The 14,695-nt window shown below is 38.5% G+C and overlaps 1 protein-coding gene across 1 annotated transcript in view; it reads right to left on the reverse strand.

Moving 5' to 3' along the window:
• LOC132101809 (centrosomal protein of 126 kDa-like) overlaps nucleotides 1-14,695 on the reverse strand; it is a 36,866-nt gene that overhangs the window by 8,195 nt on the left and 13,976 nt on the right. Inside the window, exons 2-6 of the mRNA XM_059507030.1 lie at nucleotides 4,918-4,970; nucleotides 3,711-3,830; nucleotides 2,144-2,289; nucleotides 1,888-2,002; nucleotides 999-1,188 (exon numbers count right to left, since the gene is read on the reverse strand). Of these exons, the coding sequence (XP_059363013.1) occupies nucleotides 999-1,188; nucleotides 1,888-2,002; nucleotides 2,144-2,289; nucleotides 3,711-3,830; nucleotides 4,918-4,970 (624 nt within the window). The remainder of the gene's footprint in view (nucleotides 1-998; nucleotides 1,189-1,887; nucleotides 2,003-2,143; nucleotides 2,290-3,710; nucleotides 3,831-4,917; nucleotides 4,971-14,695) is intronic.

Genomic DNA, 14,695 nt, shown 5'->3' on the forward strand with positions numbered 1-14,695 from the left:
TCTTCAGGATTCTTTGATGAATAAAGTAAAAGTAAACAAAATATATTATAAACATTTTAAAATGTCTTTCATTTATTTCATTTCAATTAATATCTTAGAAAAGTCCTTCCCCCGAACCTTTTAATCAAACATCGATCAACAATTATGTAAGACGATTGAGCTCTTAAGAATCTGTATTTATGTGTCTGTTTAAAAAGCATGAGTATCACAAATACCCAAAAACGAAGGCAAGTAAAATCATAATATTGCATGCTTAATATCCAGAGGGAAAACTAAAGGCAGATAGAGCATGATGATGACAGACATTCCTATGAAGGGCATTCCATAACTCTGACTACATTTGTGCACTAAATGGAACACTTTTCCAAGAATACCTAAGCGTAAAACCTATCCTATAAATAGGGTTATTACCTTCTGTATCCTGCTCTGTTCATAGTTCACTGTATGTAAGCCAGTGCAGGTAACATTCCAGCTGGTGTGTGTAAGAGGACATAACTAAGTGTGCAAGAGTGAAAGAATGTTTGGTTGAGGTATAGAGAAAGGGGATGTGTATCTGTGGTTTTAATATGCGTTTGTGTGATTAAAGCTTCAGACTGAGCTCATCTCTTTAAAACACCTCTGTTTGTTCAGAAGATGCTGCGGCACGTTGTGGCAGGAAGAGCCCTGGGCTAAAATTACAATGTCATTCTGTTTCCCCAATAGTTGAAATTGGATCTTAAAACCTTCACACACTCCTTAAGCAAATTTGACAACAGGCCTTTCAACACACACAATAACGGCGTTAGTGAATCACTGTGAACTGTCACTTGAACAAGGAAGTTGATCACAGTTACAATCTTGTAACTGTAAACAAACAAAAGCTTCAACTCGGCATTACATAAACTTCCAGATGATGGACTAAACTCATCAGTAACATTTTATTATAAAAAGCTTTTTTAATTGAATACCATCAGGTATAGTTTAACTAGGCATTTCGTTTTATGAGTATGCACATTAACCTGTAGATCGGCCTGCTCTTTTTCTTTCAGAGCGGCCTGGGTCTCCTGTTGCTCACTGAGGAAGAGCAGCTGGTTGTTCTTGAAGTTACTCAGACTCTTCTCCTGCAGGAGTTTGGCATAGGCCTCAGCTGCAGATAAGGCATGTAGGTGACGGGCGCCCCCTAAAGGCTTTGGGGAGGGAGTGCAGCTCCTGAAATAAACAGGATTCAAGGCAACCATAGTACTAATGAATATACATTTATACAGCAGCTTTTATACAAGAGATGCAGCCCAAAGTGTGTTCAATGCTAAAAACATTGCAACAAGCATAAAGCCATAATCACCTGAATTAATGTAACATACAAGAAATTAAAGATGAAAATTACTATCAAGAAAATGCATAAAAAATTGTTAAATTAAAATATAAAAAGAAAAGACAATGCATGGAATGATTCGGAAACGTCATTGTAATTAAAAGCTAAAATAAGCGAATTTAAGTTTTTAGTTTTCTTTTAAAATTTTAATCTGGCTTCCCTAATACTGTGTCTAAATATTGTATAGAACTCTATGATTTTTTTTGACGTGCTGCCAAAAGTAATGTTTTAAAAAATGTTATAAAAATTAAAAAAGACAATAAAAAAGTATCTATATTTCCATTAAAGTAGTGACTTTAATTAATAAGATGAATAAATATTATATAGAACATATTACATGACATTTGAACATTTCGAAATGACACAAACCATTTATTTATATGTATGATATTACATTTTCTATTAATTTCTAAAAATAACTGAAATTATGTTTTAATATTTGATATTAAATATTATTTAGATGTACTTCATTAATTCAAGTTACAATGTTATGTATCTTCAACCAACAATATTTTGCCATGGCAATGATGTCGTACCTGCTAATGGTGGAGCCACTTGCCAAAAATGGAGATTGTTGAGTGTATAAGTGCGGACTGCTCTGAATATGATGAAGTGCTTCATCAAGGTTGAGTGTTCTTCTCTTAAAGGCGCCTGAAGGACACAAATTACTTTATTTAAATGGAGGATGAGGTGTTTACATCACATACTGACCTAATAATAGCCCCTAACATACAGTTCAAGAGATAAAGAGAGCATGTAGAGACATGGATTAGGCTGTTTTGCTGAACTTACCTGGTCTTTTTCTCTGGGAAGGAGAGAGATGAGCTCTTTGGAAGTTCTCTGTGGCATCCTGGACCCTCTGATGGCGCTGCTGTAGAATATTCTCCCTCAGTCTCTGCTCTTGAACATCCCACTGTTTCCTTCTCTCCTCTAGAGCCCTAGAGAGACAATCAGACAGTACAAAAAAAACTTGTGACCTTTGACAGATAGACAATGCTTTGCACACACTGTGTCCTCCTAAAGATATAATTCATTCTTTTTAAGGTGGATGGATGAGATGTTTGGCAACCGTGTGCAGCATATCAAATACACCACTTGACTTAAAATGGAAATGAGACTTTAATCTAATTTGCAATATCAGCTCATTGCACAAGCTAGCGTTATCTCAGACGTTTACTTTCCAGGGTCAACAGAAACCTGAGACTTCTGTAACAGATGCATTTCAGCTAAATTCATTTGTTAATGGCACAGAAACTGGTGCATGCCTGAGCTGTCAGTTAGAATTGCAACTAAACTGATGCAAAATCATTTACCATAGTAGCAACTTGAACTAACCTTGCATTAATACATAAATGAAAAGCATGCACATCATGTTTTCACACTGCATGCATGAGATTTGCATTGTTTATTTATTTCTGAATAAAGACAAAAATGAATGTCCTGTCATTGACACTCTTGCACATAGTCATGAAATTCTGTAATATACTCGATATGTTTCCGGGAATTATTTAATCAGCACAAAAATAGCTCCGGATCTGTGTCCCAGCCTTCTCTGAACTCAGTGGGGGACGCACTCGTCTTCTTCACCATCACTGCCTTTTATAAAGTCATGTTCCTTTGCTCTTGCTGATTAGAGCTTCTATTTCGAGCTAGTAAATCCTGGCTGACAAATAAAGGATTGTATAACAGTATCTGTGCCCTGTAGGGTAGCTTCACTTTCAGTGTGCACAGAGACTGACCAGGTCAAAAACCCAGACTGAGTCATTAACTGCATGGAGACAGTTCTTAGTATATCTGACACTCACTGTCAACACTAGACTCAGCAGCTGTGCACTGCTTCTAAATCTCTGGGACACTCACCCGACAGTCTTTTAGCGTAGTTGCCTCCTTGGTGAATATGCTGACGCTAGTTTTTTTCTTGTTATTGCCAGCTCATCTAATAACAAGTCCCCAGAGATTGAATGCCTAGAACTGTGAAGTTTAATATCCACGCTGCAATGTATTAAATGTTTAAGGAGATAGATGTTGACATGCTTATAAATTTATCATTTGGATGGACAGCAAAGAACAACGTTTTTTCCATCCATAAACATTAAATGATCTATTCAGTTTGTGTTTTCATTGTTGCTCAGTGAAGAATTTAATTAAATTAAGAGTAGGGAGAGATTACATTTTTGTATATCAAAAAATTAATTTGGATAGTGAAACCAAAAAGTTGATTAAAAGTGGTTACAACCTAAATGAATAAGTTAGTAAATAAACAACAACAACAAAAAACAAAAACTAATAAATGCTTTTAAAGTTTTTCTACAAATTAATGAAATAAATATAAAATCAGATTTACTTTTGACACACTTACTTTCGTCTGCGTCTTGTTTCCAGGGAAAGCTTGCGAGCCCGAGTTCGACAGTACCTCTGTTCTTGTACCAACACTTCTCTTTCATCTTCATTACCTTCATGTACATCTGATCTAATGTTGCTAATGTGATAGAATGTCAAGGAAGGTATTATTATCATAGGATAAAACATTTATCTCATGATATGCACAGCACTAATATATATATATAATATATATATATATATATATAAAAACATAGGCAAATTTACAGAACATGTATAAATATATTCAGATGGTGGCCAAAAGTTTGTAATTATGAAGTCTCTTATGCTCACACCAAGGCTGCATTTCTTTTATCATATACAGTAAAAAGTCATATTGTGAGATACTACTGCAATTCAAAATAGTTGTTTCCTATTTTATTTTATTTTAAAATGTTATGTATTCCTGTGATGGAAAAGCTGAATTTTCAGCAGCCATTACTTCAGTGTCACATAAGCTTTCCGAAATCATTCTAATATGTTGATTTGGTGCCCAGCAAAATATTTCTTATTTTTTATCAATGTTATTAATATTTTTTAATGTAAAACTGGGATATACTACCATTGAAAAGTTTGGGTTAAGTACAATGTATTTAAAAAAAGAAAGAAAAAAAAGAAGAAAATAAATTAATACTTTTATTCAGCAAATATGCATTAAATCAACCAGAAGTCACAGTAAATGCATATATAATGTTTTTAAAAAACTATTTCATATAAATGCATTTCAATTAACTAACTGTCTATTAATCAAAGAATCCTGAAAAAAATATATATATATTTGAAAGGTTTCCACCCATTTTTCAACATTATATATAAGATATTAATAAGAAACTCTATATAATAATAAGAACCATTATTACTAATTGAGCACCAACAATTGAGCTTCAAATCATTAGAGAGATTTCTACTGAAAATTCAGCTTTGCCATCACTGTATTAAATTACATTTTGCAATACATTCAAATAGAATTTTTAATTATTTGGTTCTTTCTTTCTTCTTTCTTTCTTTTTTTTTTAATTTAAATTTTAATAATGTTTCACAGTATAGTACCACTCCTATACTTGGTCATTATATGTCCATTATACAAGAAAAACAAATACAGCCTAAATATTTTTCTAAAGTAGCTACAGTAGTTTATGCCACTAGTAAAACTTTGACGCTGGTAATTCCGGCAAGGAAAAGGATACGAGTAGTAAAGTGTGTCCTCCAGGACTGGCATCCCGAAGATCAGGATGACAAGCTGATGACAGGTCTCCACACACCACACTTCTCATCCGAACAAGAAAAGCTGCATCTTATTGATGTTGGAACGGCCGCGCAATAACATAACGTTAGCTGGCACGACCAGAATTAATCTGCTCTGTTAAAATATTGGTGCACTGAAGAATGGCAGCAAAATGAAGACTGGCCAGCCAGTTAGAAAATAAATACAGACAGACAGCGCAGAAAACTTACTACCTATGACTTTATAACTTCCAGTAGTTTGATACGAAATTCACCTGGACCAAAACCGACTGAATGCTATCTTGACATGTAATTTAATTAAAGCAGGAAAATGTAAGTCTTTGTCGTCGCTCGCTACAGCTGAAACTGTTGCGCCATGTCGGTAACCATCGACGCGCTTCCTTGACAACAGACACAAACTCGCGGTGGAGGCGTGGTCACGTCTATCAGAAGCGTTTGACGTTCATCAATCTCAAGGTACGTACTATATTGCTGCCACCTGCTGGATTAAATACGCAACAGGGTTTGCCACATTTGCATGCAAAGGCTACATGAGTGGAAATCCCACTCATTTCCGAGAAACAACTTATTTTATACAGCAAGTTCACTTTGAGCAAGTTTCAAAGAACCGTTTAAATAATTTGATTATTTGCGTCTTGACGCAATTACGTAATCGCGGGGTTCTTGTTCTTGCGTGGCATGCTAAAACCAAACAGGTAGGCTTCATTTGAGTTTATCGTACTTTGTCATTTTTTTTTTATCATAATCATATCATAATCCATAATAATAGAAAACAGAAATATTACGTTTTTCTTTTGCATCATTTTAAGGGCTTTTGAATACAAAACAAACTAATTATGAAATGCATAAAAGCCTGGTTTTACTTTCAAGAACCTAGATTTGTGAATATAAAACTTTCTCAGCAAAAGGATGCTACTGACAAGAAAATCATCTTTGTTATTTTTCATTACAAGTCCATAGATAATGTCTTTTAGGGTGAAGCTGTCAAGGTAATGTACCTTTGGGTAAAGCCAGCCATGAATATCAGACCATCAGTAGTTTCAATGTCATCACAATGTCATTTATTAGAATCAAATCCAAATCTAAGTCTTAAGTACTCATTGGATGGATATATCCACTTGAAACATTTAAAATGAATTTTTTTAATTTTGGGAGATAAAGGACATTTTATGTAGGCCTATTTAGTTCTAAGAATATGAATGGTATCTTTTTGGAAGTGATAAGAAATTGAATTTCTATGATAGGATAATAAATGTTGTTAAACATATTTTTATAATTTTGAAAGTTAACCTTCTTTAAATTCACAGCCTTCAAATAACAGTGGAGGTAAACACAAGGTCATGGGTTCGAATAAAAGAGAGTTTCTTTGATTAGACAAATAAAAGAGGTAGGGATAGCTTTAATAACAGATTCAAAGATTTGTTTCTAACCTTAATGTATCTATTATTCCATAGTGGTGTATTGTGTGGTGTGAAATTATGCTTATATAAAATCTTCCAGTGTAACAAGATCTGTTGGTGAAACTGTGAACGTCCCCCGTAGATTTCTGAAGAGCATTTTTGAAGCTCAAAGTGGCCGTCTTGGCTTCACTTCACCTTGCGTCACTCCCGGATAATCCAAAATGGGCAAAAAGGCGGGAGCTGGTTGCTGAAGCCACGCCCACCTTGCTCGACGGCGGTTTCAGCAGCGAGACTTAGGTCTCTGCAGAGCAAAAGTGGGCGTTTATGACTTTGTGGGTGTTTTCAAACTGCTGGGTGTTTCTAAATTATGCAATAAAAATGACCCCCCTTACCTAACTCCACCCCTAAACCTACCGTCACTATGACTTCAGCCAATCAGGTACCATGGTCCAAAAACACCCTGATCTGGTAACTCCCATTACTTTCCTGCCGAGACCTATACTTGTCATATGGCTTAATATAATGTTAATATAATTTATTATTTTTTTTTTTCTGCTGTAAAGTTGGGTATTTTAACATGGGGAGTCTATGGGATTGACTCTCTTTTGCAGCCAGCCTCTAGCGGCCAGTTGACGAATTACAGTCTTAGTCACTTCCTTGTTGGCTTCATGAGAGAGAGCTGGGAGGTTGCCGCTTGATTGGTTACCATTAGTATAACACAGTGCCTTTTCATAGGTCACTTCGATGCTGCGGTGACGTCACTGTATGGGAACATCTTTCGGTGTGACGAATGTCTGAAGCCCTAAACCATCCCGCCAATTTTATTGGCCAAATAGCGCTTGGCATCGCCTTACGCATGCGTACGCATAGTATACCTGAGTGCCATGCGCTAATTCACTCAGAATTCATTTCCTTCAGCCGTGTAATAGGTTTATCATGGGAAGACACTCATGAGAGGTATGTTTAGCAACCTCTATGTATGTTCTCTCTGTGATAGCCTGCGGCTAAAGTTCTGCGCTCGGGAGTATAAATTTTCTCTAGGTCGCCCTCGCGTCTAACCCCCGCCGTATGCTTCTGCGGTTGGGGCGGTGGTTTGGGGCAATGTGTGCGGCTTGGATTATGAGGACAGTGATGCACTGGAGTTTTTTCCACTTCGCTCACTCTCCCCCACTCGATTGTGTTAAATCAGCAGCATCCTTGCCTAATCTCGCTAACATTAAAAAAAAAAAAAAAACCTGAGTTAGACGGCAAAAGCCTCTCGTCCTTAATCCCCTAACAGCAGTTTCTGTTACTTCTGCTGTTCGTCAGGGACTGTACCCTCCACCAGAAAGTGCTGTTGGACCGCTATTACACATCCAACCCTCTGACTGCAGTCCCCATGCTCTAACATTGACTGTCTCGCAGCAAAAGGCGCCTCGAGCATCATTGGATTGAGTTATCACTTTGAGCGCCCCCTCAGACACTCTGCAAAATCCAGCCTTCAGAGTTTGAGGGATGGTACAAGAGGCTGACAAAGATGGCCCATTTATGATGGCCCACACAGCTGCCGTAATCTCGAAGGCTCGACTCTTTACCCTGGAAATCTTCCCACGTTTTTAAACCAAAGGAAATCGTGGTGTTGTGGCAGGAGATGTCATCTCTGCTGGGAAAAGGGGCTATAGACGTACACCCCTCTCAGATGGAGTCAGGTTTTTACAATTGCTATTTTGTTGTATAAAAAAAAAAAAAAAAAAAAAGAGTGGCGGTTTACAACCAATATTGGAGTTACACTGTTTGAATCTTGCACTCAGGACGAGCAAAATCAAGATGTTAATGGTAAAGTCTATTCTATCTCAGATTCAACCAAACAACTGGTTTGTCACGATCGATCTGAAGGATTCATATTTTCATGTTCAGATCATCAAGAGACATACGAAGTTCCTCAGATTTGCTTTAGAGGGCAAAGCGTATCAATACTGTGTTCTTCCCTTCGGCTTAGCCTTGGCTCCTCGAACATTTTCAAAATACATGGACGTAGTTCTGGCCCCATGTGGCTCCAGGGCGTTCACGTATTAAATTACCTGGACGATTGGCTGGTGTTAGCACAATCGCAGACTCAAGCACACTCTCATCGGGATCTTGTGCTGAATCATCCAAACAGCCTGGGCTTACGCACAAATTTCCAGAACAGTGTTTTCCCTCTCAATGGATAACCTTTCTGGGAATAGACTTGGACTCTCGTGTAATGACAGCAAGACCATCTCTCCCGCGTGTTCAATCTCTCACGTCATGCCTGCGCCATTTCAAAGCACAGTGATGGTAAGTTTGAGCCTCAGACTTTTGGGTCTAATGGCAGCGGCATCCCCTCTAGTACGTCTGGGCTTACTTCACATGCGCCCATTTCTGTGGTAGATGAAAAGCCAAAACATTTCACCCCGTTGTTTTCTGCATCGGATGATTTTGGTGACACGGAGGTGTGTTATGTCAATAAAACGGTGGATGTCAGCCAAATTCCTTCAAACTGGAGTTCAGCTGGGGATTTGTGCTTCCCGTGAGACTGTCACAACAGAGCTGTTTGTCAAGGATGCCCAGCCCACGGAGTATGGACGGTGACACAACGTGGCTGGTATATAAACAGGTTGGAATTGCTGGCAGTTTTTCTAGCTCTCCAATATTTCTCTAATCTGCTGATCGGCCATCATGTACTAGTCAGGTCAGACAACATAGCGGTTGTGTCATATCTGATTCATCAAGGAGGATTACATCCTTGCCACGTGTGTAGGCTGGCGAGGAATATTCTTTTTTGATCTCTGAACAGATTTCTTTCAATCCGAGTGGTTCATGTCCCCGGGCACTTGAACTTCGGAGTGGATTTGCTCTCCAGACAGAGCCTGGAGCAAGGGGAATGGAGGTGGCACCCCCAAACGGTGAGCCTTATATGGCAAGTATTTGGAGAAGCAAAAGGGGCAAAGCACGATTACACATTGCCCGCTGTGGTTCTCCATATGCCCTCCTTTGCCCCTAGGCTTGGATGCATTAGCTCACGATTGGTCCAGGACCAGCTTATATGATTTTCCTCCAATTCGACTGATTCCAGCAGTGCTATCCAGAATACGGCTGGACAGAGTGGAGCAGCTGCTGTTGGTGGCTCCGTGGTGGCCCACACAGCCATGGTTTGCGGATCTGGTCAATCTGCTAGTGGGCTTTCCATTGGAGATTCCCCTCAGACAGGACTTACTATCGCAAGCACGAGGGATGATTTGGCACCCAAGGCCAGATCTATGGAAGCTGTGGGCATGGCCTCTAAACGGAGTGAGTTAATATGTCCCAGTCTTTCAGTTGAAACCACAGAGACTGTAATGAATTCTAGAGCAGTTTCTACGAGACGCTTATATGCTTTAAAATGAAACTGTTTATTGCCTGGTGTGGAATTCATAATATGGATCCAGTTTACTGCCCCGTGGCTTCAGTACTGGAGTTTCTTCAAAACCGCTTTTTTGATGGAGTAACATTAGCCACTCTTAAAGTTTATGTGGCAGCCATTTCAGCGAACCACGTGTATATATAGATGGTACCTCAGTGGCCGTCATCCGCTGGTCTCTCGCTTTATACAGGGTTCGCGACGGCTAAGGCCTTTCCGCCCTTAAAGACCAGTTGTTCTTGTGGCTTTATCCTCCCTCATGTGAGTTGGAGATTTACAGGCTCTTTCTGTTTCGGCCTCATGCATGGACTTTGCACTAGGTTTTGAGAAAGTATTGCTGCGACTGAGGCCTAATTATGTCCCTAAGGTCGCCTCAAACCCTTTTCACTTTCGACAAGTGGTCATGGAAGCTTTACCCCCTGCAGAGGCGGGGCTAGGAGATCTGAGTCATTCCCCTGTTAGAGCACTAAGGCTTATATTGATCAAACAGCTCCATGGCGTGGGTCCGACCAGCTTTTTGTCTGTTTTGGACACAAAAAATAGAGGCCATGCTGTCACAAAGCAACGCATGTCCCTTTGGTTGGTGGAGGCTATATCTTTGGCCTATGAGGCGCACAGACTCGCTTCGCCCTTAGGAATTAGCATTCATTCCACGAGAGCAGTGGCTTCATCGCAAGCTTTTCTCAGTGGATCTTCTATGGATGATATCTGTGCTGCGGCAGGATGGTCCTCACCGAGCACTTTTGTCAAGTTTTACAGTCTGGATGTGAGGGCTGCTCCTGGCTCCCAGGTTCTCTCCGATTGAGTAGATGCTTTCCTTAGATCCCAGCTATAAGGTATGTCAGGCATAATGGTATAGGGTTCCCATACGGTGGCGTCGCTGCAGCATCGAAGTGTCCTATGAAAGGGAACATCTTGGTTACGTATGTAACCACGGTTCCCTAAATAGGGAACGAGATGTTGCGGTCCGGGCCGTTCTGTACCTTGATAGCATTTTTCTTCAGTTCATGAAATCTGAGCGAAATAACGTGCTGCACTCAGGTATACTATGCGTACACATGTGTAGGGCGGTGCCAAGCGCTATTTGGCCAATAAAATTGGCGGGATGGTATAGGGCTTCAGACATTTGTCACACCAAAAGGTGTTCCCATATGGTGACGTCACTGCAGCATCTCGTTCCCTATTCAGGGAACCATAATTAAATACATAACCGAGATGTTATGCTACAGATACCATGGTTAAACTATGGTTAGTGTAGAAAAGACATGCTTATTTTGTTAATGATAGGTAACCATGTTTTTTTTGGTTTTATTTTATTTCATTTTTGTAAGGGATAAAACATGTTATTTAGAAAGTAGCTTTTAAATTGAATTAACATAAATAATACTAATATTCATGTAACCTGCCAATTGGCTGAAAATTTTCACATGTAGGCCTATGTAACATCACACAATCAAATCATAAATTTACAGTACTTTTTATTCGTTACATTTCTGCTATTCAATTAACTTAGTTTTCGCTCAATTATTCCAAATGCTCACAAGGAATCCCATATGAAAGAGTAAGTCAGTTGTTGATTGGAGAATCGCTCTTGCAGATTCAATTTGTTTCATGAACAAGTGAACAGGTGTAACTTATTCATTGAACTGAATGATTCATTCACCAATGGGACGTCATTAGTTCCAACAGTCTTGTTTGCTTAGGTTCTCCATCCATTTAACTGTAGAGTTAATTAAATTTTTCTTTATTTTAAGATTTTCCACACATTAACTGCCTTAAGTGTTAAGTGTTCTTGTGGCTCAAGTGGTTGAGCATTGTGTTAGCAGCGCAATGTTGTGGGTTCAATTCCCAGGGAACACATGTTAGATAAAAAAATGTTAGCCTGAATGCACTGTAAGTCACGTATGCTAAATTTATTTATTTATTTAAGTCACTTTAGTGGAGTGAAAGGCAGGCTAGATCCTGTCTGTCACAGCTGCTGCAGAGTGTGAATTTCAAGCGAAACTGCTGGGTTAGAGATGTTAGACCACGAATGTAAGTAGCTGACAAGCCATGTTGACCCGTTCAGGTATGGTTCTTCCAGCATGACATAGCCTCTTTTCAACCAGATCGCTTGCTGTCCAGGATCTGTACTCTACTGTCTGCCTGTGAGTGACCCTGGCGACTCTTAAGATGCATCGGTATGCTGGAGAATCCTTATCCTGTGTTGAGCTAGAGCAGAGATGGAGAAAAGAAAAAGTGAGTGTAAATGCAAACTATACACACATGCAATAACAGGGCAGTGGAGCAAAATAATAATAGGCCTAATAAAAAAATAATGAAAATAATTTATATGCGAGAAAAAAAATTGATTTGAATATAAATGTTATATGAATCAATTTTAATTAAAGTAAAAGTACACATTAAAAATACAAAATGAATAAATATAAAGTCATGCACAAATTATGTAAAATTATATTACACATTTTAAAGCAAAATGTAGGATTTTCTTTAATATATTAGCACTTCTTTACTCGTTTACTATTTATTAGGTCTGTAAATGACTTCTACACTATAAATTATTCATTTCAGTTTTTATTTAAACATTTCATGTATTTACTGCTCATGTTTCTATTAATCATTTAACCATTCATTCATCAGGATTTCTCTTTATTTACTGTACAATTCACAAAATACCACTTTACATCTACAAATAAAGTAGTAGCTGGATTAGTTTTGATTGATATTGGTAATATCTGACCTTACACAAGCAATCTTTTAGCAGCCATATTGGCTTGTTGCCACAGTTAAGCCGGTGTTTACAAGGGATCTGAAATGAATTAATATGACTTACACTGGCTCTCAGGTTCTTGTTGCTTCTATTTCCCTCTTGAACCCCCGTTTGTACTAAGCAAATAATAAACCCAGGCTAAGCATGTGGAGGACAAATGTAATCCAGATCTCTGTAATCCAGTTACTGTGAGACATCCTCTCTGATCCGGATTTACAGTCACAATGAAACACTGAGGGTGTGAAATGTATGCTGCCACAGAAGTGCTCTTCCACACCGCATAGGGATTAAAGCTGTTTATACAATCATGATATTAACACACATTAACACATTATAAAACTGGCGAAACTCCTTGAGATACTGGTCCCCTTTCATCTTAAGGGACCGAAGGTTCATCGAAAAACAGCAGTGGGTGTTGTGTCTCTGCAGGCACAGTAGATCATTTCCTCCAGCAGGAAACGTTAATGCACCATTAATGGCTCTTAACTGATTTCTACTTCTCCGTCTTTGCTCTAGAGGGCGCTGTTGACCCTTTTATGTGGCTTCAAATCGTGGGTGGGTAAATCTGTATACAGTATGTGTGGGAAAAAACAGTCTGTCTGGAGAGATGGGGGTCAGATACATTTTGCTAGTACAATTGTGTCGAACTGTCATCTGAGGAGGAAAGTGCTTCAATAGTGCAGAGTCTGACAGTGAAAGGCAGCTTTCCTGCCTTTTATTGTGGCCCTCAGGGTAACATGAGTGATCATTTCTCCCAGACTGGCGGCTGACGTGTCACAAAAAGTGTCTCACAAACTGCATTGTCTGGGATTGATTGGCCCTCTCTTTGTTCAGTAAAACACGAGGTAACGGGATTTCGATTGGACTGTGTTTATCCTTTATTATGAAGGATGAATTTGTCCCCATGTTCTGAGAAGGAATAATCAGGAAGTAAATAATGGAGACTGGGGCTAGCTGTCACACTCCTGCCTTTATTTCTCAACATCAATTTCTATACAGACACCTACCTTGAAGTCTTGGCTACAAAAGAAGCTATTGAATGTTTCTATCTATAAATAAAAACAGCTGAAAACATGTTGAATCACGATGGATCCTGCTTATTAAGCAGCCTGTTATAGACTGTTCAACACTGCAGTAATGAAACACAAAAGGCAACATATAAAATGAATAGCAAATTAATAGCAGATTTTGTCTCCTCGTTATGATTATTGAACAAAATAGACACACAAGCAAAAAAATTTAAAGTAGTAACCCATTTAAAGGGGTAATTATCCCAAAAATGAAACTTCTGTGATGCTTTATTCACCGTCATGTCTTTCTAAACCTGTGACCTGCTTTCTTCTGGTGAATGCAAACAGACAAGATATTTTGAAATACTGTTTTGTCCACATAAAGAAAATCAATGAAGTTTAACACAAAAATATGTTTTTTTGTTTTTTTCAAAATGTATATATTTTTGTGTGTGCTTCACGGAAGGAAGAAATGCATACTGGTTTTGAATGACATGAGTAAATGAAGAACTTTAATTTTTGGGTGAAGTCAATAGTACTCTGAGGAATAATCATTATACCATTTCAAGCAAAACCACATACAAATGATATCTCCTTCTTCAAAATGAACATGTCCTCTTATAGGTTTGTTATTTAAAGTCTAATCAAATTCTAATCTGACTGTGGGTTCTTAACGATAATACCATTACAAAACCTCATCTTTTAATTAGCCAATTACAGAAATGCTTAAAAGTGAATAACTGCGTGGCTGGTACACACTGTTTCACAGCTGAAAGTAGAGTTGCCTTCTGGGCTTCTGCATTTGATAATCTGGTGAAGTGAAATAATGAGTCTCCTAGTGAAATTTCCCTCGACGATATTGGTCAAAGCTTCAAAACTTCACATTGCCATGAGGAAAACTTTCTGCATTTTGTGCAGAGAGTAATGGTCTTATCTTTGAAAGCTTTCATTTATTAGCATTACAAAGTCACCAACCCAAGATGCCTAGAGATGCAGAATAATTACTGCAGAACCTGAAGGCCACATATACCTGTCTGCTAGCTGCTGCCTCCCAGATTTGTTCGGATTCTAGTTTATTTTGTGATCTTGAGGTATGTGGTAAATGCACAAGGTTATAAGGTTTGTGATGATCCGTATGAC

The sequence above is a fragment of the Carassius carassius genome, chromosome 23 (assembly GCF_963082965.1).
Source record: "Carassius carassius chromosome 23, fCarCar2.1, whole genome shotgun sequence".
In the NCBI taxonomy this organism is placed as follows: Eukaryota; Metazoa; Chordata; class Actinopteri; order Cypriniformes; family Cyprinidae; genus Carassius; species Carassius carassius.